The sequence below is a fragment of the Scyliorhinus torazame genome, chromosome 10, assembly GCF_047496885.1.
Source record: "Scyliorhinus torazame isolate Kashiwa2021f chromosome 10, sScyTor2.1, whole genome shotgun sequence".
Lineage (NCBI taxonomy): Eukaryota > Metazoa > Chordata > Chondrichthyes > Carcharhiniformes > Scyliorhinidae > Scyliorhinus > Scyliorhinus torazame.
The window spans coordinates 149,806,957-149,830,694 of record NC_092716.1 but is presented as its reverse complement, the minus strand read 5'-3'; the positions used below and the strand labels follow the sequence as shown (position 1 = coordinate 149,830,694).

Below are 23,738 nucleotides of genomic sequence, written 5' to 3'. Positions count from 1 at the left end.
CCATTATTAAAGATGAAATCGCGGGGTACTTGGAAGCGCATGATAAAATAGGACTGAGTCAGCATGGCTTCGTCAAGGGGAGGTCATGTCTGACAAATCTGTTAGAATTCTTTGAGGGAGTAACAGGAAAGTTAGACAAAGGAGAACCAGTGGACGTGATTTATTTACATTTCCAGAAGGCCTTTGACAACGTACTGCATAGGAGACTGTTAAATAAGTTAAGAGTGCATGGTGTTAAGGGTAAGATCCTGGCATAGATAGAGGATTGGCTGACTGGCAGAAGGCAGAGAGTGGGGATAAAGGGGTCTTTTTCAGATGGCAGCTGGTGACTAGTGGTGTGCCTCAGGGGTCGGTGCTGGACCACAACTTTTCACAATATACATTAATGATCTGGAAGAAGGAACTGAAGGCACTGTTGCTAAGTTTGTAGATGATACAAAGATCTGTAAAGGGACAGATAGTATTGAGGATGCAGGCGGGCTGCCGAAGGACTTGGACAGGCTAGGAGAGTGGGCAAAGAAGTGGCAAATGGAGTACAATGTGGAAAATTGTGAGGTTATGCACTTTGGAAGGAGAAATGGAGGCATGGACTATTTTCTAACTGGGGAGATGCTTAGGAAATCAGAAGCGCAAAGGGACTTGGGAGTCCTTGTTCACGATTCTCTTTAAGGTTAACGTGCAGGTTCAGTCGGCAGTTAGGAAGGCAATGTTACCATTCATGTTGAGAGGGCTAGAATACAAGACCAGGGATGTACTTCTGAGGCTGTATAAGGCTTTGGTCAGACCCCATTTGGAGCATTGTGAGCAGTTTTGAGCCCCGTATCTAAGGAAAGATGTGCTGGCCTTGGAAAGGGTCCAGAGGAGGTACACAAGAATGATCCATGGAATGAAGAGCTTGTCGTATGAGGAACTGTTGAGGACTCTGGGTCTGTACTCATTGGAGTTTAGAAGGATAAGGTGGGATCTTATTGAAACTTACAGGATACTGCGAGGCCTGAATAGAATGGACGTGGAGAGGATGTTTCCACTTGTAGGAAAACTAGAAGCAGGTGACACAATCTCAGAATAAAGGAACGATCCTTTTAAACAGAGATGAGGAGGAATTTCTTCAGCCAGAGGGTGGTGAATCTGTGGAACTCTTTGTCGCAGAAGGCTGTGGAGGCCAAATCACTGAGCGTCTTTAAAACAGAGATAGATAGGTTCTTGATTAATAAGGGGCTCAGGGGTTATGGGGAGAAGGCAGGAGAATGGGAATGATAAAAATATCAGCCATGATGGAATGGCGGAGCAGACTCGATGGGCCGAGTGGCCTAATTCTGCTCCTATGTCTTATGGTCTTATGAGTTCTTCCTAAAATCCTCAGTCCAACTGACCCTGAGAGTCTTGAGCAAGGACAGCTGCTATTTTTTGTTTCAGTCTCCAGAATAAGCGGTTCAAACTGGTTTGTCTCCAGCCAGATGTAATATGAAGTCACATAGGCTTGTCTCAAGGCAGACTCTATAAGAGGTCTCATTCCTTTCTCCGTTTAACCTTGAATCAAAGAAGGCAGTTTCAAAAATAACCATCTTATAAATGTTCGCACTCATAGAAAGTACACTTGAGCCTATCTTCTTCTAACTGTACCAAAATAACCTTGCTTCTTCATTGTTTATGTGGTTTCACTTCATATGTATCTATTACTTTTAAAAACTATGGGGAACATGGGGCGAAATTCTCCGTTATCGGCGGAAAGTCCGCCGATCGGCGCAAAAAACGGCGCAAATCCCACTTGCGTCACGTCATAAAAATGGGACGATAGTCTCCGGCCCGAAATGGGCTAGCAGCGACGTAACGGGATCCGCGCTTGCGCAGTGGTTCACGCCGTGCAGCGTCATACGCGCTGCACGGCGTGACGGCTCATAAGGCTGCGCAGCTCCCCCCTACCCGACCAGAACACCCGACCGCAACACCCGACTGGATGGCTGGCCGCCGCTCAGCCCCGATGTTCGAGTCACGCGATGTGGAGGCGCTCCTGGACGCGGTGGAGCAGAGGAGGGACGCTCTGTATCCCGGGCACGGCCGCAGAGTTGCCCCACGCCACAGCCGGCGTCTGTGGAGGGAAGTGGCAGAGGCCGTCACCGCTGTGGCCCTGACACCACGGACAGGCACCCAGTGCCACAAGAAGGTGAACGACCTCGTCAGAGCAGGCAGGGTGAGCCTCCCCCATATCCCCATATCCCCCCTCCCCCATATCCCCCCTCCCCATATCCCCCCTCCCCCATATCCCCCATATCCCCCCTCCCCATATCCTCCCTCCCCCATATCCCCCCTCCCCCATATCCCCCTCCCCCATATCCCCCTCCCCCATATCCCCCCTCCCCCATATCCCCCCTCCCCCATATCCCCCCTCCCCATATCCCCCATATCCCCCCTCCCCCATATCCCCCTCCCCCATATCCCCCCTCCCCCATATCCCCCATATCCCCCCTCCCCCATATACCCCCTCCCCCATATCCCCTATATCCCCCCTCCCCCATATCCCCCCTCCCCCATATCCCCCCTCCCCATATCCCCCTCCCCCATATTCCCCCTCCCCCATATCCCCCCTCCTCCATATCCCCCCTCCCCCATATCCCCCCTCCCCCATATCCCCCATATCCCCAAGTGAATCCAGCCCTAACCTTAACCTCTGCAATGCACGCGCAACCGGTGGCGTGCATTCATATACCTGCCAAACACTGTTGCCTGTTACCCCTGCCACCCCCCCCCCCCCACAGGAGAAGCGCGCACACAACAATAGGGAGCATGTGAGGACTGGAGGAGGGCCCGCTGATGAGAGGCCACTGACCGTACACGAGGAAAGGGCCCTGGAATTGGCTGGCGGACCTGAGGACCGGGAGGTTGCTGATGCAGAGGTCGGGGGCCCACGAGCAAGTGAGCCACCAACAGCCCGTCCCCATATCCCCCCTCCCCTATATCCCCCTCTCCCGTATCACCTGATCACTGCCTGATGTCTAACCATGCATGCTTCATTGTGTATCACAGGACCAAACGTCCAGGCACCCATCCCCGCAGATGCACAACGCCCGCAGGATGCCCCTCGGAGACCACGGGAGACGGAGAGACCCGGACCCTCCAGCATGCGACGCCCGCAGGATGCCCCTCGGAGACCACGGGAGACGGAGAGACCCGGACCCTCCAGCATGCGACGCCCGCAGGATGCCCCTCGGAGACCACGGGAGACGGAGAGACCCGGACCCTCCAGCATGCGACGCCCGCAGGATGCCCCTTGCACACCACGGGAGACGGAGAGACCTGGAGCAACAGGGAGACGACACCCCCGTCACGTGCGGGAGCGACCAGCCAGCGATGAGGGGGGCAGCCACAGGCCCCCGTCACATCCGAGCCAGGACACCACTACCCAGGACACCACTATCCAGGACACCCCTACCCGGGACACCACTACCCGGGACAGCACTACCCAGGACACCCCTACCCGGGACAGCACTACCCGGGACAGCACTACCTGGGACAGCACTACCCAGGACTCCCCTACCCGGGACACCACTACCCGGGACAGCACTACCCAGGACACCCCTACCCGGGACAGCAATACCCGGGACAGCACTACCCGGGACAGCACTACCCGGGACAGCACTACCCAGGACACCCCTACCCGGGAAGACGAAATACCGGACAGTGACTCAGAGTGGATGGGTGGAGACGAACCCCCACCCCAAAGTGCCATGGAGTCAGAGTGGGACGAAGAGCACGACACAACGCCACTGCTGTCACCAACACCCTCCACCATCGCAGAAACACTCACCACGGTTGGGCACTTTAGTGATGAGGCGTCTGGTACACTCACTGGTGCGCACAACACAGCCGTCCCGGTACAGCAGGTGGAGGTAGGAGCAGCAGAGGGACCGGGCGGTCGGAGGGCAGCCCAGGCCAAGCGAACATCTGCCGCCCAGATGGATCCCGGGTTCCTGCAGTTACCACACCCACACATAGATCCGATGCAACCACCGACACGGAGACGAGCGAATAGGGTGATGGGTGGCTTGCGGCGGCTGCGGTCGCAGGTGGAGGAGTCCACCCGCGTCCAGGAGCTGGGAGTGGTCCCGGTCATGCGTGCCACCCAGGCTGACACCGCACGGGTGGCGTCCGCGGTGGAGGCAATGGGTGCGACGGTGTCAGACATGGGGAACGGTTTGCGAGGCCTGGGGCCTTCCGTGCAGGCGGCGTCTGTGGCCCAGGAAATGGCTGCCCTCTCACAGGAGGCCATGAGCCAGTGCCAGCGCCAGATGGCAGAGGCGCTCAACGCCATACCCCAGTCTCAGCAGGCCATGGCCCAGTCTCAGCAGGCCATGGCCCAGTCTCAGCAGGCCATAGCCCAGTCTCAGCAGGCCATAGCCCAGTCTCTGCAGGCCATGGCCCAGTTTCAGCAGGCCATGGCCCAGTCTCAGCAGGCCATAGCCCAGTCTCAGCAGGCCATCGCTGAGGGCATCGGCGCCAGTGGCCATGTGCGAGCCGGCGTCGCACTGTCACAGACAGGGTTTGACAACCCCCTGGGCTCCATGGCTGCAAACCTGCAGACCCCTGTCGATACCAGCACGGGCCTCCAGGACTGGCAGCGCCAGATGTCGGGGGCGCGTCGGATGGCCAGTCCGTTCGCATCCCCCACCCATGTAGAGGCCTGGGGGCCATCGGGCACCCCGAGGGAGGAGGAGGTGGTGTGGTCCGTCCCGGCTCGCTCTGTAGGGGAGGTCCCGGTACACCGCGACACCTCGGACTCCCCCCCTTCCATCCCAGGTGCATCGGGTGGGCAACGGGCAGGACAGGCTGGCAGCTCGCCATCCCAGTCGCCCGGGCCGCAGCCTGGCCCATCTCGGCCAGGATGCCCCAGGAAACGGCTGCCAAAGAGATCCAGTGTCAGAGGGCAGGAATCACAGGAGTCCACCTCCAGTTCTGCTGTACCGTCTGGGGAACCACGTAGACGTAGTCAAAGGGCCCGTAAGGCCAAACAATTAGACAGAGTAAGTTGGCACGGGTGCAGGGCACAGATGAGTTTTCGGGGCTAGGGCACGTGCATGAACTCCTTTGGTTATTAAAGTCAATGTTACACCTACCGAAGCTGCCTTTGTGCTCTGTCCAAAGTGTGCGGGCGTGTCATGTACGTTGAGCGCAAGTGTGTGTGTGACGGGTGGTCTTACCTCAGCCCCAGGTGAGTCTGCCCCCTTCTCCCTGGGCCGTCATCAACATCCCCCGGGCAGAGGACGGGATCGTGCGCTGCAGTGTCACAGCCGCATGCAGGGATGGTCCGGGTGGATGGTGGTACTGTGGCCATGGGTCAGACATAGTCCAACGATGTAGAGCCAGGAGCTCATCGCAGGGCGGGTTGTCATCATCCTCCATGGCCTGCGATAGACACGCGTCCACCCGCAACTGGGTGAGCCCGGCCCGTTGTGCCGCCGGTGGATCGTCAATTAGGGGGGGGGGGGGGTGTGCATGCGGGTGGGGTGTGTGGGGTTGGGGAGGGGGGTGAGGGTGCTGGGTGGGTGGATGGGTGGGGGGTGTGGGTGGTCGGCTGTTGCCATGGTGTGCGGTCTGTGGCCATACTACCCGATTCCCATGCCCATCTAGTCAGTGAAGCGGGCGGCTATCAGTCTGTCCCGTGCCCGCTGGGCCAGCCGGTAACGGTGGACAGCCACCCGCCTGTGTCTACCCCGTCTGCCCTGACCATTGCCCCCATCCCCCTCATCTGGGGAGGACTGCGCCTCTTCCTGCTGCTCCTCCACTCCGCCCTCCTCTGCCTGCGGCACATCGCCCCTCTGCTGGGCTATGTTGTGCAGGACGCAGCACACCACAATGATGCGGCCGACCCTATCTGACCGATACTGGAGGGCGCCCCCAGAGAGGTCCAGGCACCTGAAACGCATCTTCAGCACGCCAAAGCACCTCTCGATCACTCCCCTTGTCGCTACATGGGCATCATTGTAGCGGTTCTCCGCCTCATTGCGTGGCCTCCGTATAGGCGTCATCAGCCACGATCGCAATGAGTAGCCCCTGTCGCCCAGCAACCAGCCCCTCAGCCGGGGATGGCGTCCCTCGTACATGCCGGGGATGGATGACCGCGACAACGCGAATGAGTCGTCTACACTGCCTGGGTGACGGGCGCAGACGTGCAGGATCATCATGCGGTGGTCGCAGACCACCTGTACGTTCATCGAATAGGTCCCCTTCCTATTAGTGAACACGGCCCTGTTATCTGCAGGTGGCCGCACGGCGACGTGCATCCCATCGATCGCGCCCTGGACCATGGGGAACCCGGCAACGGCAGAGAAGCCCACGGCCCGGGCATCTTGGCTGGCCCGGTCCACGGGGAAGCGGATGTAGCGCTGCGCCATGGCATAAAGGGCATCTGCCACTGCCCGGATGCACCAGTGCACCGTTGTCTGCGATATGCCAGACAGGTCCCCACTCGGTGCCTGGAATGACCCCGTTGCATAAAAGTTCAGGGCCACCGTAACCTTGACGGACACGGGAGAGGGTGTCCCCCGCCAGTGCCACGCGGTGACAGGTGTGCCAGCAGGTGGCAGATGTGTGCCACGGTTTCCCGGCTCATCCAGAGTCTCCTCCTGCATTCCCGGTCCGTGAGGTCCTGGTATGACTGCCGGGGCCGGTACACACGGGGCGCCCTCGGGTGCCTCCGTTGCCGTGGGGCCGCGACGTCCTCCTCCCCCTCCTCGTCCTGTCGGTCAGGTGTCCCTCCAGCCTGGGCGCTGCCGCCTGCCCCTCTGCGGCAGCCTGCGCCGCCTCTCTGGCACGCTCCTCCTCCTCCTCCTCCTCCTCATCCAGGGCAACATAGACATGAGCGGCTGCCACCACGGCGGCCAACATCGCTGGATGGTCTGAAAACATGACGGCCTGGTGGGGGGGGAGGGGAACGACGACATGTCATCATTGCCCATATCCCCTCCTCCCCCCAGCCAGGTGGCATGGACCGCATGGGTCCAACTGTTGGAGGCTGGCACCTGGCCAGGTGGACCAACTCATTTGCCCTCCCATCACCCTCCTCGGCACGGACCCCCCCCAACCCCCAACCTCCACCCCAGCACGGACCCCCCCCCCCCAACCTCCACCCCGGCACGGACCCCCCCCCCCAACCTCCACCCCGGCACGGACCCCCTCCCCAACCTCCACCCCGGCACGGACCCCCTCCCCAACCTCCACCCCAGCACGGACCCCCTCCCCAACCTCCACCCCAGCACAGACCCCCCTCCCCAACCTCCACCCCAGCACGGACCCCCCCCAAACCCCAACCTCCACCCCAGCACGGACCCCCCCCCCAACCTCCACCCCGGCACGGACCCCCTCCCCAACCTCCACCCCGGCACGGACCCCCCCGCCAACCTCCACCCCAGCACGGACCCCCTCCCCAACCTCCACCCCGGCACGGACCCCCCCAACCCCCAACCTCCACCCCAGCACGGACCCCCCCCCCCAACCTCCACCCCGGCACGGACCCCCCCCCCCAACCTCCACCCCGGCACGGACCCCCTCCCCAACCTCCACCCCGGCACGGACCCCCCCGCCAACCTCCACCCCAGCACGGACCCCCTCCCCAACCTCCACCCCGGCACGGACCCCCCCCAACCCCCAACCTCCACCCCAGCACGGACCCCCCCCCCAACCTCCACCCCGGCACGGACCCCCCCCCCAACCTCCACCCCGGCACGGACCCCCCCCCCAACCTCCACCCCGGCACGGACCCCCCCCCAACCCGCAACCTCCACCCCAGCACGGACCCCCCCCAACCTCCACCCTGGCACGGACCCCCCCCCAACCTCCACCCCGGCACGGACCCCCCCCCCAACCTCCACCCCGGCACGGACCCCCTCCCCAACTTCCACCCCAGCACGGACCCCCCCCCCAACCCCCAACCTCCACACCGGCACGGACCCCCCCAACCTCCACCCCGGCACGGACCCCCCCCCCCAACCTCCACACCGGCACGGACCCCCCTCCAACCTCCACCCCGGCACGGACCCCCTCCCCAACCTCCACCCCAGCACGGACCCCCCCCAACCCCCAACCTCCACCCCGGCACGGACCCCCCCCCAACCTCCACCCCGGCACGGACCCCCCCCCCAACCTCCACCCCGGCACGGACCCCCTCCCCAACCTCCACCCCAGCACGGACCCCCCCCAACCCCCAACCTCCACCCCAGCACGGACCCCCCCCCCCCCCAACCTCCACCCCGGCACGGACTCCCCCCAACCCCCAACCTCAACCCCGGCACGGACCCCCTCCCGGCACTCCCCCGGAGCCCAGCCTACTCTAACCACCCCCCCCCCCCCCCGCCGCACACACACACACACAAGCCGACACAAACCTCTCCTCACGCAATCAGTCTGTGGCCACGCCATTTCCTGCCCAGAGCCAACCCCCCAGGCCATCACTCACCTCCTCGCTGGTCGGCGTGAGCCTGGAGCACCAGGTCACGCCGATGAAAAGGAGGTTTGATTCACGTCGACGTTGGGGGGGGGGGGGGGGTCCGTGCCGGGGTGGAGGTTGGTGGGGGGGTCCGTGCTGGGGTGGAGGTTGGGGGTTGGGGGGGGGTCCGTGCCAGGGTGGAGGTTGGGGAGGGGGTCCGTGCTGGGGTGGAGGTTGGGGGGGGGGGTCCGTGCCGGGGTGGAGGTTGGGGGTTGGGGAGGGGGTCCATGCCGGGGTGGAGGTTGGGGGGGGGTCTGTGTTGGGATGGAGGTTGGGGGTTGGGGGGGGTCCGTGCTGGGGTGGAGGTTGGGGAGGGGGTCCGTGCTGGGGTGGAGGCTGCCTTGCGCAGACCCGTGACATTCTCCGCGGCAGCGGCGCCATTAACGCCCCGCCGACTTTTCTCCCTTCGGAGACTTCGGCGGGGGCGGGGGCGGGATTCACGGCGGCCAACGGCCATTCTCCGACCCGGCGGGGGGTCGGAGAATGACGCCCCAGATCTATGGGGAAAAAACATGATGTTGGAGACATGATGAGGGAGTTAACTGAAGAGGAGGAGATTCAGGAAAATGGATCCCATGCATGACATGAGTCTGAAGAGAACTAGTGAGGTGAAGGGAGAGAAGAAGTAGTAGAACTCTAAGTAGTAAAATTCCAGGGTATTGGGGGGTGGGGGGGGGGGGGGGAGGAGTTGCCAATAGGCATTTAGAAATAAGTGAGACTGAGATGGGGGGTGAGGAGTCTCGGGTTTGATGAAGAAAATCCCAGGAATTCCTCACACTTGGTATTGATGATGGAGTTGGTAGTGAGGAGGGAAGGATTTGGAAGGAGTAACAGTGGTAGTAAAATGATTTAGCTGGATAGGAGTGAGGTGGTCAGGGCAGATCCGGCTGTGGACTGCCAGATCAATTTTACACCAAATGCACTCCAGCCGTCGGCCTTCACTTCAGGTTGTAGAAATGGGAATTGCACTCTGAAACACAGGCAACACGTTCATCCTTGGAAAGGCCATGCCAAACAATCAAACCCAATAGATGAGGCCAAAACTTTCCAGATGACAAAACAGTTAATAATTTAGTTGAAACTCAGGAGAAAATGGGGACAATTACAGAAACAAAATGATCAAAAGCAGAGTCAGAGATTTTCTGGTCCCACACTGTTCCATGTTCCAATCTCACCAATAAAGAGAGTCTCGATGTTCACTTCACAGTTTGACAGCGACCTTGGCGAGCGTTGGAGCTGCGAGTATACCGAGTGCAGGCCTAGTCACCATGCTGCTGATTCTTACCGCTGTAGGCCTTCCCACACAAGACATCAGTCTCCTCGTTGCTGTTGATTGGCTCCTGTAAGTAAAAATGCTTCTGTTGAAAATTTCAATCAAGTCCTTTAGATTGGTTTCTGGTTCTCCTAATTTTAGCTCCAAAATGTGAAGTCCTTTTCTTGTATCCTTCATTCTGGCCAAAATGCTTTTAAGGCCAATGCCAGAGGCAACAGATGAATGCATCAGTCGCTAATAGACTGGATGTAGTTGCTGTGGATATACGGCCACATTAGTGTAGTGTTTACCTTGCGTGGTATAATAAGATGGCTGATGAACTAGTTCTCTGCGGGCTTGCAGTAACACATAGTAACCTTTGTGCTTGTTTATGATAACCCAAGAATATCGTCCCAAACAGCATTCTTTTGGTCATTACCTCGCAGGCTTTCTATGCAGCTTCATGGAAATGAGCTGACCATAGAAAACAACGAAAATCAATATATTATCATAGGTTGAGAATGCCCCAAGTAAGTGATGTGCTGGGAGTGACTGAAGTGTGGGGCGAGGACTATCCAGACCCATTCTTTGTTGGATATCAGCAAAGCAACAGTTTAACTGGAGTTCAGAAGCCCCACTCAGAGAACCCAAAGTGAAGTGTTTCTTCCAGTGGCATATGTTCATGATTCCTCCCTCAAACATTTTGAGCTCGACCACAGAAACTTTTCCAGAGCCAGCAATATTTCAGTCATATGGATTTCAGTCACTCTTCCTTGGCATAAAGGTTCAACCAGAACAGATCTGCACAGTTCCCAACTCTGTATTCAGACAGGTAATTCAAAATTTCCCAGGTCCCAGTTCTGTATTTGGATTATTAACATCAACCTTCCCCAGGTCCCAGTTCTGTATTTGGATTATTAACATCAACCTTCCCCAGGTCCCAGTTCTGTATTTGGATTATTAACATCAACCTTCCCCAGGTCCCAGTTCTGTATTTGGATTATTAACTTCAACATTCCCCAGTTCCCAGTTCTGCATCTGGATTATTTACATCAACATTCCCCAGTTCCCAGTACTGTATTTGGATTATTAACATCAACATTCCCCAGTTCCCAGTTCTGTATTTGGATTATTAACATCAACATTCCCCTGTTCCCAGATCTGTATTTGGATTATTAACATCAACATTCCCCAGTTCCCAGTTCTGTATTTGGATTATTAACATTAACATTCCCCAGGTCCCAGTTCTGTATTTGGATTATTAACATCAACATTCCCCAGTTCCCAGTTCTGCATCTGGATTATTAACATCAACATTCCCCAGTTCCCAGTTCTGTATTTGGATTATTAACATCAACATTCCCCAGTTCCCAGTTCTGTATTTGGATTATTAACATCAACATTCCCCAGTTCCCAGTTCTGCATCTGGATTATTAACATCAACATTCCCCAGTTCCCAGTTCTGTATTTGGATTATTAACATCAACATTCCCCAGTTCCCAGTTCTGTATTTGGATTATTAACATCAACCTTCCCCAGTCCCCAGTTCTGTATTTGGATTATTAACATCAACATTCCCCAGTTCCCAGTTCTGCATCTGGATTATTAACATCAACATTCCCCAGTTCCCAGTTCTGCATTTGGATTATTAACATCAACATTCCCCAGTTCCCAGTTCTCTATTGGATTATTAACATCAACATTCCCCGGTCCCCAGTTCTGTATTTGGATTATTAACATCAACATTCCCCAGTTCCCAGTTCTGTATTTGGATTATTAACATCAACGTTCCCCTGTACCCAGATCTGTATTTGGATTATTAACATCAACATTCCCCAGTTCCGAGTTCTGCATTTGGATTATTACCATCCACATTCCCCAGTTCCCAGTTCTGTATTTGGATTATTAACATCAACATTCCCCGGTTCCTAGTTCTGTATTTGGATTATTAACACCAACATTCCCCAGTCCCAGTTCTGTATTTGGATTATTAACATCAACGTTCCCCAGTTCCCAGTTCTGCATCTGGATTATTAACATCAACATTCCCCAGTTCCCAGTTCTGTATTTGGATTATTAACATCAACATTCCCCGGTTCCTAGTTCTGTATTTGGATTATTAACACCAACATTCCCCAGTCCCAGTTCTGTATTTGTATTATTAACATTAACGTTCCCCAGGTCCCAGTTCTGCATTTGGATTATTAACATCAACATTCCCCAGTCCCAGTTCTGTATTTGGATTATTAACATCAACGTTGCCCAGGTCCCAGTTCTGCATCTGGATTATTAACATCAACATTCCCCGGTTCCCAGTTCTGCATTTGGATTATTAACATCAACATTCCCCAGTCCCAGTTCTGTATTTGGATTATTAACATCAACGTTCCCCAGGTCCCAGTTCTGTATTTGGATTATTAACATCAACATTCCCCGGTTCCTAGGTCTGTATTTGGATTATTAACATCAACATTCCCCAGTCCCAGTTCTGTATTTGGATTATTAACATCAACATTCCCCAGGTCCCAGTTCTGCATTTGGATTATTAACATCAACATTCCCCAGTCCCAGTTCTGTATTTGGATTATTAACAGCAACATTCCACAGTCCCAGTTCTGTATTTGGATTATTAACATCAACATTCCCCAGGTCCCAGTTCTGCATTTGGATTATTAACATCAACATTCCCCGGTTCCCAGTTCTGTATTTGGATTATTAACATCAACATTCCCCAGGTCCCAGTTCTGTATTTGGATTATTACCATCAACATTCCCCGGTTCCCAGTTCTGTATTTGGATTATTAACATCAACATTCCCCAGGTCCCAGTTCTGTATTTGGATTATTAGCATCAACATTCCCCAGGTCCCAGTTCTGTATTTGGTTTATAAACATCAACATTCCCCAGTTCCCAGTTCTATATTTGGATTATTAACATCAACATTCCCCAGTTCCCAGTCCTGCATTTGGATTATTAACATCAACATTCCCCGGTTCCCAGTTCTGTATTTGGATTATTAACATCAACATTCCCCAGGTCCCAGTTCTGTATTTGGATTATTAACATCAACATTTCCCAGGTCCCAGTTCTGTATTTGGATTATTAACATCAACGTTACCCAGGTCCCAGTTCTGTATCTGGATTATTAACATCAACAGTCCCCGGTTCCCAGTTCTGTATTTGGATTATAAACATCAACATTCCCCAGTTCCCAGTTCTGTATTTGGATTATAAACATCAACATTCCCCGGTTCCCAGTTCTACATTTGGATTATTAACATCAACCTTCCCCAGTCCCCAGTTCTGTATTTGGATTATTAACATCAACATTCCCCAGTTCCCAGTTCTGCATCTGGATTATTGACATCAACATTCCCCAGTTCCCAGTTCTGCATTTGGATTATTAACATCAACATTCCCCGGTTCCCAGTTCTGTATTTGGATTATTAACATCAACGTTCCCCTGTTCCCAGATCTGTATTTGGATTATTAACATCAACATTCCCCAGTTCCCAGTTCTGCATTTGGATTATTACCATCAACATTCCCCAGTTCCCAGTTCTGTATTTGGATTATTAACATCAACATTCCCCGGTTCCTAGTTCTGTATTTGGATTATTAACACCAACATTCCCCAGTCCCAGTTCTGTATTTGGATTATTAACATCAACGTTCCCCAGTTCCCAGTTCTGCATCTGGATTATTAACATCAACATTCCCCAGTTCCCAGTTCTGTATTTGGATTATTAACATCAACATTCCCCGGTTCCTAGTTCTGTATTTGGATTATTAACACCAACATTCCCCAGTCCCAGTTCTGTATTTGGATTATTAACATCAACGTTCCCCAGGTCCCAGTTCTGCATTTGGATTATTAACATCAACATTCCCCAGTCCCAGTTCTGTATTTGGATTATTAACATCAACGTTGCCCAGGTCCCAGTTCTGCATCTGGATTATTAACATCAACATTCCCCGGTTCCCAGTTCTGCATTTGGATTATTAACGTCAACATTCCCCAGTCCCAGTTCTGTATTTGGATTATTAACATCAACGTTCCCCAGGTCCCAGTTCTGTATTTGGATTATTAACATCAACATTCCCCGGTTCCTAGTTCTGTATTTGGATTATTAACATCAACATTCCCCAGTCCCAGTTCTGTATTTGGATTATTAACATCAACATTCCCCAGGTCCCAGTTCTGCATTTGGATTATTAACATCAACATTCCCCAGTCCCAGTTCTGTATTTGGATTATTAACATCAACATTCCCCAGTCCCAGTTCTGTATTTGGATTATTAACATCAACATTCCCCAGGTCCCAGTTCTGTATTTGGATTATTAACATCAACGTTCTCCTGTTCCCAGTTCTGCATTTGGATTATTAACATCAACATTCCCCAGTCCCAGTTCTGTATTTGGATGATTAACATCAACGTTCCCCAGGTCCCAGTTCTGCATTTGGATTATTAAAATCAACATTCCCCAGGTCCCAGTTCTGTATTTGGATTATTACCATCAACATTCCCCGGTTCCCAGTTCTGTATTTGGATTATTAACATCAACATTCCCCAGGTCCCAGTTCTGTATTTGGATTATTAACATCAACATTCCCCAGGTCCCAGTTCTGTATTTGGATTATAAACATCAACATTCCCCAGTTCCCAGTTCTGTATTTGGATTATTAACATCAACATTCCCCAGTTCCCAGTCCTGTATTTGGATTATTAACATCAACATTCCCCGGTTCCCAGTTCTGTATTTGGATTATTAACATCAACATTCCCCAGGTCCCAGTTCTGTATTTGGATTATTAACATCAACATTCCCCAGGTCCCAGTTCTGTATTTGGATTACTAACATCAACATTCCCGGTTCCCAGTTCTGTATCTGGATTATTAACATCAACGTTCCCCAGTTCCCAGTTCTGTATTTGGATTATAAACATCAACATTCCCCAGTTCCCAGTTCTGTATTTGGATTATTAACATCAACATTCCCCGGTTCCCAGTTCTGTATTTGGATTATTAACATCAACATTCCCCGGTTCCTAGTTCTGTATTTGGATTATTAACATCAACATTCCCCAGTCCCAGTTCGGTATTTGGATTATTAACATCAACATTCCCCAGGTCCCAGTTCTGCATTTGGATTATTAACGTCAACGTTCTCCAGTCCCAGTTCTGTATTTGGATTATTAACATCAACATTCCCCAGTCCCAGTTCTGTATTTGGATTATTAACATCAACGTTCCCCAGGTCCCAGTTTGCATTTGGATTATTATCATCAACATTCCCCAGGTCCCAGTTCTGCATTTGGATTATTAACATCAACATTCGCCGGTTCCCAGTTCTATATTTGGATTATTAACATCAACATTCCCCAGGTCCCAGTTCTGTATCTGGATTATTAACATCAATGTTCCCCTGTTCCCAGTTCTGTATTTGGATTATTAACATCAACATTCCCCAGTCCCAGTTCTGTATTTGGATGATTAACATCAACGTTCCCCAGGTCCCAGTTCTGCATTTGGATTATTAACATCAACATTCCCCAGGTCCCAGTTCTGTATATGGATTATTACCATCAACATTCCCCGGTTCCCAGTACTGTATTTGGATTATTAACATCAACATTCCCCAGGTCCCAGTTCTGTATTTGGATTATTAACATCAACATTCCCCAGTTCCCTGTTCTGTATTTGGATTATTAACATCAACATTCCCCAGTTCCCAGTTCTGCATCTGGATTATTAACATCAACATTCCCCAGTTCCCAGTTCTGTATTTGGATTATTAACATCAACATTCCCCAGTTCCCAGTTCTGTATTTGGATTATTAACATCAACCTTCCCCAGTCCCCAGTTCTGTATTTGGATTATAAACATCAACATTCCCCAGTTCCCAGTTCTGTATTTGGATTATTTACATCAACATTCCCCAGTTCCCAGTCCTGTATTTGGATTATTAACATCAACATTCCCCGGTTCCCAGTTCTGTATTTGGATTATTAACATCAACATTCCCCAGGTCCCAGTTCTGTATTTGGATTATTAACATCAACATTCCCCAGGTCCCAGTTAGGTATTTGGATTATTAACATCAACGTTCCCCAGGTCCCAGTTCTGTATCTGGATTATTAACATCAACAGTCCCCGGTTCCCAGTTCTGTATTTGGATTATAAACATCAACATTCCCCAGTTCCCAGTTCTGTATTTGGATTATAAACATCAACATTCCCCGGTTCCCAGTTCTGTATTTGGATTATTAACATCAACATTTCCCAGTTCCCAGTTCTGTATTTGGATTATTAACATCAACATTCCCCAGGTCCCAGTTCTGTATTTGGATTATTAACATCAACATTCCCCAGGTCCCAGTTCTGTATTTGGATTATTAACATCAACATTCCCCTGTTCCCAGTTCTGTATTTGGATTATTAACATCAACATTCCCCGGTTCCCAGTTCTGTATTTGGATTATAAACATCAACATTCCCCGGTTCCCAGTTCTGTATTTGAATTATTAACATCAACGTTCCCCAGGTCCCAGTTCTGTATTTGGATTATTAACAGCAACGTTCCCCTGTTCCCAGTTCTGTATTTGGATTATTAACATCAACATTCCCCGGTTCCCAGTTCTGTATTTGGAATATAAACGTCAACATTCCCCGGTTCCCAGTTCTGTATTTGGATTATTAACATCAACGTTCCCCAGGTCCCACTTCTCTATTTGGATTATTAACATCAACATTCCCTAGTTCCCAGTTCTGTATTTGGATTATTAACATCAACATTCCCCAGGTCCCAGTTCTGTATTTGGATTATTAACATCAACATTCCCGGTTCCCAGTTCTGTATTTCGATTATTAACATCAACGTTCCCCAGTTCCCAGTTCTGTATTTGGATTATTAACATCAACGTTCCCCGGTTACCAGTTCTGTATTTGGATTATTAACATCAACGTTCCCCAGGTCCCAGTTCTGTATTTGGATTATTAACATCAACATTCCCCAGGTCCCAGTTCTGTATTTGGATTATTAACATCAACGTTCCCCTGTTCCCAGTTCTGCATTTGGATTATTAACATCAACATTCCCCAGTCCCAGTTCTGTATTTGGATGATTAACATCAACGTTCCCCAGGTCCCAGTTCTGCATTTGGATTATTAACATCAACATTCCCCAGGTCCCAGTTCTGTATTTGGATTATTATCATCAACTTACCCCGGTTCCCAGTTCTGTATTTGGATTATTAACATCAACATTCCCCAGGTCCCAGTTCTGTATTTGGATTCATAACATCAACATTCCCCAGGTCCCAGTTCTGTATTTGGATTATTAACATCAACATTCCCCAGGTCCCAGTTCTGTATTTGGATTCATAACATCAACATTCCCCAGGTCCCAGTTCTGCATTTGGATTATTAACATCAACGTTCCCCAGTCCCAGTTCTGTATTTGGATAATTAACATCAACATTCCCCAGTCCCAGTTCTGTATTTGGATTATTAACATCAACGTTCCCCAGGTCCCAGTTCTGCATTTGGATTATTAACATCAACATTCCCCAGGTCCCAGTTCTGCATTTGGATTATTAACATCAACATTCCCCGGTTCCCAGTTCTGTATTTGGATTATTAACATCAACATTCCCCAGGTCCCAGTTCTGTATCTGGATTATTAACATCAACGTTCCCCTGTTCCCAGTTCTGCATTTGGATTATGAACATCAACATTCCCCAGTCCCAGTTCTGTATTTGGATGATTAACATCAACGTTCCCCAGGTCCCAGTTCTGCATTTGGATTATTAACATCAACATTCCCCAGGTCCCAGTTCTGTATTTGGATTATTACCATCAACATTCCCCGGTTCCCAGTTCTGTATTTGGATTATAAACATCAACATTCCCCAGTTCCCAGTTCTGTATTTGGATTATTAACATCAACATTCCCCAGTTCCCAGTCCTGTATTTGGATTATTAACATCAACATTCCCCGGTTCCCAGTTCTGTATTTGGATTATTAAAATCAACATTCCCCATGTCCCAGTTCTGTATTTGGATTATTAACATCAACATTCCCCAGGTCCCAGTTCTGTATTTGGATTATTAACATCAACGTTCCCCAGGTCCCAGTTCTGTATCTGGATTATTAACATCAACAGTCCCCGGTTCCCAGTTCTGTATTTGGATTATAAACATCAACATTCCCCAGTTCCCAGTTCTGTATTTGGATCATAAACATCAACATTCCCCGGTTCCCAGTTCTGTATTTGGATTATTAACATCAACATTCCCCAGTTCCCAGTTCTGTATTTGGATTATTAACATCAACATTCCCCAGGTCCCAGTTCTGTATTTGGATTATTAACATCAACATTCCCCAGGCCCCAGTTCTGTATTTGGATTATTAACATCAACATTCCCCTGTTCCCAGTTCTGTATTTGGATTATTAACATCAACATTCCCCGGTTCTCAGTTCTGTATTTGGATTATAAACATCAACATTCCCCGGTTCCCAGTTCTGTATTTGAATTATTAACATCAACGTTCCCCAGGTCCCAGTTCTGTATTTGGATTATTAACAGCAACGTTCCCCTGTTCCCAGTTCTGTATTTGGATTATTAACATCAACATTCCCCGGTTCCCAGTTCTGTATTTGGATTATAAACGTCAACATTCCCCGGTTCCCAGTTCTGTATTTGGATTATTAACATCAACGTTCCCCAGGTCCCAGTTCTGTATTTGGATTATTAACATCAACCTTCCCCAGTTCCCAGTTCTGTATTTGGATTATTAACATCAACATTCCCCAGGTCCCAGTTCTGTATTTGGATTATTAACATCAACATTCCCGGTTCCCAGTTCTGTATTTGGATTATTAACATCAACGTTCCCCAGTTCCCAGTTCTGTATTTGGATTATTAACATCAACGTTCCCCGGTTCCCAGTTCTGTATTTGGATTATTAACATCAACGTTCCCCAGGTCCCAGTTCTGTATTTGGATTATTAACATCAACATTCCCCAGTTCCCAGCTCTGTATTTGGATTATTAACATCAACATTCCCCGGTTCCCAGTTCTGTATTTGGATTATTAACATCAACATTCCCCAGTTCCCAGTTCTGTATTTGGATTATTAACATCAACATTCCCCAGGTCCCAGTTCTGTATTTGGATTATTAACATCAACATTCCCGGTTCCCAGTTCTGTATTTGGATTATTAACATCAACGTTCCCCAGTTCCCAGTTCTGTATTTGGATTATTAACATCAACGTTCCCGGTTCCCAGTTCTGTATTTGGATTATTAACATCAACGTTCCCCAGGTCCCAGTTCTGTATTTGGATTATTAACATCAACATTCCCCAGTTCCCAGCTCTGTATTTGGATTATTAACATCAACATTCCCCGGTTCCCAGTTCTGTATTTGGATTATAAACATCAACATTCCCCGGTTCCCAGTTCTGTATTTGGATTATTAATATCAACGTTCCCCAGTTCCCAGATCTGTATTTGGATTATAAACATCAACATTCCCCAGTTCCCTGATCTGTATTTGGATTATTGACATTAATGTTCCCCAGTCCCCAGTTCTTTATTTGGATTATTTTTTTTTAGCAAACAATTTTTAATGAGGTATTTTTGGCATAACAAACAATCACAGTACGAAAACAATAGAGTACAAAGAACAGGAATCAAAAAGCAACCACCGACATCCGTCCCTCCAAGGCCTGCTTATTTAACCCCCTACTCTATACTACCCTAACCCCCCCGCCACCCCCACCACCCCCACCAACCCCCCCCCCCCACCCACCCCCGACGATTAATTCTCCGCAAAGAAGTCACTTAATGGTTGCCACCTCCAAGCGAACCCTGACACCGACCCTCTCAAGGTGAACTTTGGATTCTCGGTGAACTCTCGGCCTTCCAGGCCGAGAAAGCTCGCCATGTCGGTTAACCAGGCCTCTGACTTCGGAGGCCTAGACTCCCTCCAAGCCAGTAATATCCGTCGCCGGGCTACCAAGGAGGAAAAGGCCAGAACATCTGGCACTCTCTCCTCCTGAACACCCGGGTCTTCCAACACCCCAAAGATCGCTACCCCTGGACTCATTTCCACCCTTGTCTTCAATACCCTGGACATGACATCAGCGAACCCCCGCTAATATCCCCTAATTTTTGGGCATGCCCAGAACATGTGGACATGGTTCGCTGGTCCACCCGCACACCTGAGACACTTGTCTTCCACCCAAAAAAATCTCCTCATCCGGGCCGCTGTCATGTGCGCCCGGTGCACCACCTTAAATTGGATCAAGTTGAGCCTTGCGCATGTAATGGTCGCGTGGACCCTGCTCAGCGCCTTCGCCCATAGGCCGTCTTCCATCTCACCCCCCAGTTCCTCCTCCCACTTACGCTTCAGCTCTTCTATATGCGTCTCCTCCGCCCCCATTAATTCTTTGTAGATGTCCGAGACGCTCCCCTCCCCCACCCATCCCCTCGACACTACCCTATCTTGAATCCCTCTCAGTGGCAGGAGTGGGAAGGATGATACCTGCCTGTGCAGAAAGTCCCGCACCTGTAGATATCTGAAGTCATTCCCTGCTGCCAGCCCGAACTTCTCCTCCAGCGCCCTCAAGCTGGGGACAAGTTCAACTTGTGTAACCGGCTCCAGTTGCGCACCACTTGTATCCCCAGATATCTAAAATTGTCTCCCACTAACCTGAACGGTAACTACCCCAGCTGGCCCTCCTGACCCTAGACTACAAACATCTCACTCTTCGTCATATTCAATTTGTATCCCGAAAACTAGCCGAATTCCCCCAGAATCGCCATAATCTCCCTCATCCCTGCCCCTGGATCTGTTACATATAGGAGTAAGTTAACCGCATACAGCGATACCCTATGCTCCACCCCCCCTCCCCCTAACCAGCCCTTTCCAGCCTCTAGAAGCTCTCCGAGCAATTGCCAGCGGCTCTATGGCTAACGCAAACAGCAGTGGGTAGAGGGGCCATCCCTGTCTTGTCCCCCAGTGCAGCCTAAAATTGTCCAAGGTCCTCTTATTCGTCCTTACACTGGCTTCCGGGGCCTGGTACAACAGCCTGATCCAGTCGACAAAGCCCCTTCCAAACCCAAACCGTCCCAGCACCTCCCATAGATAGTCCCACTCTACCCGGTCAAACGCCTTCTCTGAGTCCATGGCCACAACTACCTCAACTTCCCTTCTCTCCGGGGGCATCATAATCACATTAACCAGCCTTCTTATATTGGCTACCAACTGCCTACCCTTGACAAATACAGTTTGGTCCTCCATAATCACCTTCGGCACACAATCTTCAATCCTGAAGACCAACACCTTGGCCAGAAACTTAGCGGCCACATTAAGCAACGAGATCGGCCTATAGGACTCACATAGCTCCGGATTCTTGTCCCGCTTCAATTTTAACGTGGTGGTGGCCTGTGACATCGTCGGGGGCAGGACCCCTCTATCCCTCGCTTTGTTAAAAACCTTAACCAGCATCAGCCCTAATATCCCCGAAAACTTCTTGTAAAATGCCACCGGCAACCCATCTGGCCCTGGAGCTTTACCCGACTACATCGCCTTCAAATCCTCAGATATTTCTTCGGCCCTAATCGGAGCCCCCAACTCGCCCACCAGCTCCCTACCCACGCTTGGGAAAGTCAACCCATCCAGAAAGCGTTTCATCTCCTCGGGCCCTGTGGGGGGTTCCGAGCAATAGAGTCCGCTATAAAAGTTCCTAAATGCCCTGTTAGCCCAGCCGAGTCCCCTACCAGGTCCGCATCTCCGTCGACCACCTTATCAATTCCCCTGGCCGCCTCCCTCTTCCTCAACTGCTGTGCCAGCATTCTGCTGGCCTTCTCTCCATATCCATACAGCGTCCCCCTCGCCTTTCTAAGCTGCTCCACTGCCTTGCCAGTGGACAGTACCCCAAACTCAGCTTGCAGCCTCCGGCGTTCCCTTAACAGTTCCGCCCCTGGGGTCACCGCATACCTCCTATATACCCTTAGAATCTCCTTGATCAGTCGGTCTGTCTCTCCCTGTCCGTCCTGTCCATGAGCTCAGATTGAAATCAACTCCCCTCTCGCCACTGCCTTCAGCGCCTCCCAGACCACCGCTGCTGAGACTTCCCCTGTGTCGTTGACCTGCAGGTAATTCTACAGGCACTTCCCTACTCTCTCGCACACCGCCTTGTCCGCCAGCAAACCCACGTCCAATTGCCACTGCGGGCGTTGGAAGCTCTCCTCACTGGCCTGCAGGTCCACCCAGTGTGGGGCATGGTCCAAAATAGTGATGGACGAGTACCCCGTGTCCACCACCCCCGCCAGATGGGGGAGTAAAAGATATTTGTTTTTTGTTGGGTTTTTCGGATGGAAGACCTGACTGACCCAACCCTTCCTCAGCCTAACTTGATCCGCCACTCTCAGGTGTGTCTCCTGCAACATCACCACATCCACTTTCAGAGCCCTCAGGTGCGCGAACACACGGGTCCTCTTGACCGGCCCATTCAGCCCTCTAACGTTCCAGGTGATCAGCCTGGTTGGGCCCCCCCCCACCCCGCCGATCAGCCATCCCCCTTTCTGGGCCTGCCCCCCGCCCATGCACCACGCCGCCATCTGCCCGCCTCCAGGTAGCCCTCACCCCCGACCTCCTCTACGTCCCCGAACCCAGGTCCCTCTCTCGTCAGCAGAGTAACTTCCCCCCCCCAGCAACATCACCCTATAACCCAACCCCTGCCCCGTATTGAACTAATGCACACCCTCCACTGTGCTTCCGTGGACTAGCTCACCCAGCTAGCCTGGCGACCCTTGCTTCTGGCGCCACAAAGTCTCCCACCTATTGTTCCCTACTCCCCTCCCCCTCGCCCATCGAAACTGCTTCTCGCATCAAACCAAAACCGAACAATCTCCTAATTACCATAGGAGACAGCCCAAGAGAGACAGAGACCCCCACAAGAAAACCCCTCAATAATACAATTTAAAGTAATACAAAATAAAGAAAGCCCCCACCAACCATCCCCATCAAAACATCGAAAAACCAAATATCTTTTACTTCCCCCATCTTCACCCAAACTTCAAAGACAAAAAAAATCCATATATACATCATTTTAAAAAAGAGAAAGATACCGCCACTTAAGTCCAAACAGTTCTCAATTCTGTGCCAGACCCTTCTTCTTGGCAAAATCCATCGCCTCTTCGGGCGACTCGAAGTAATGGTGCTGGTCCTCATGAGTGACCCAGAGGCGCGCCGGGTAGAGGAACCCGAACTTCACTTTCTTCTTGAACAGGATCTCCTTCACTTGCCTGAAGCCTGCCCTCCTTCTGGCCATCTCCACACTCAGGTCCTGATAGATACGCAATATGCTACTGTCCCACTTGCAGCTCCTGGTACGTTGTGGCCCACTGGAGGACACACTCTTTATCCAAAAATCTGTGAAACTGAACCACCATCGCCCTTGGGGGGTCCCCCGGCCGTGGCTTCCTCGCCATCGCCCTGTACAGCCTGTCCACCTCCAAAGGTCGGGGAAAAGCCCCCTCTCCCAGAAGCTTCTGGAACATATTTCCCACAAACGCGCCAGCATCAGCCCCCTCAGCCCCTTCAGGGAGACCGACAATTCTTAAGTTCTGTCGGCGCGCGCTGTTCTCCAGCTCTTCCACCTTTTCTAACAGCCTTTTCTGCTGACCCTTCAGCATCCCCACCTCCAGCTCCACCACCGTTTGGTCTGCCAGTGCTTTCTCCAACTTCTGGATGGTCCGATCCTGGGCATCCAGCCTACGTTCCATCCGATTGACCGACTCCTTTATTGGGTCAAGACAATCTCGTTTCTGTCTGGCGAAGCCCTCTTGAATGACCTGCATCAGCTCCTCCATCGATGGCTGGGCAGGGGTCCGAACCTCGGCCATGTTAGCTTCAACAGCCACTTCTACTCAACCCTTGCTTATCTTTCTATTTCTTCCCTTACGATCCCTTGGGGTTCTCCGTTC

General features: G+C 51.4%; 1 protein-coding gene across 2 annotated transcripts in view; it reads left to right on the top strand.

Moving 5' to 3' along the window:
* Window positions 1-23,738, top strand: part of LOC140430970 (excitatory amino acid transporter 2-like) — a 654,025-nt gene that overhangs the window by 607,225 nt on the left and 23,062 nt on the right. For both annotated transcript variants that reach the window (XM_072518820.1, XM_072518819.1), the window contains one exon: window positions 9,687-9,821. In XM_072518820.1, coding sequence (XP_072374921.1) covers window positions 9,687-9,821 — 135 coding nt within the window. The remainder of the gene's footprint in view (window positions 1-9,686; window positions 9,822-23,738) is intronic.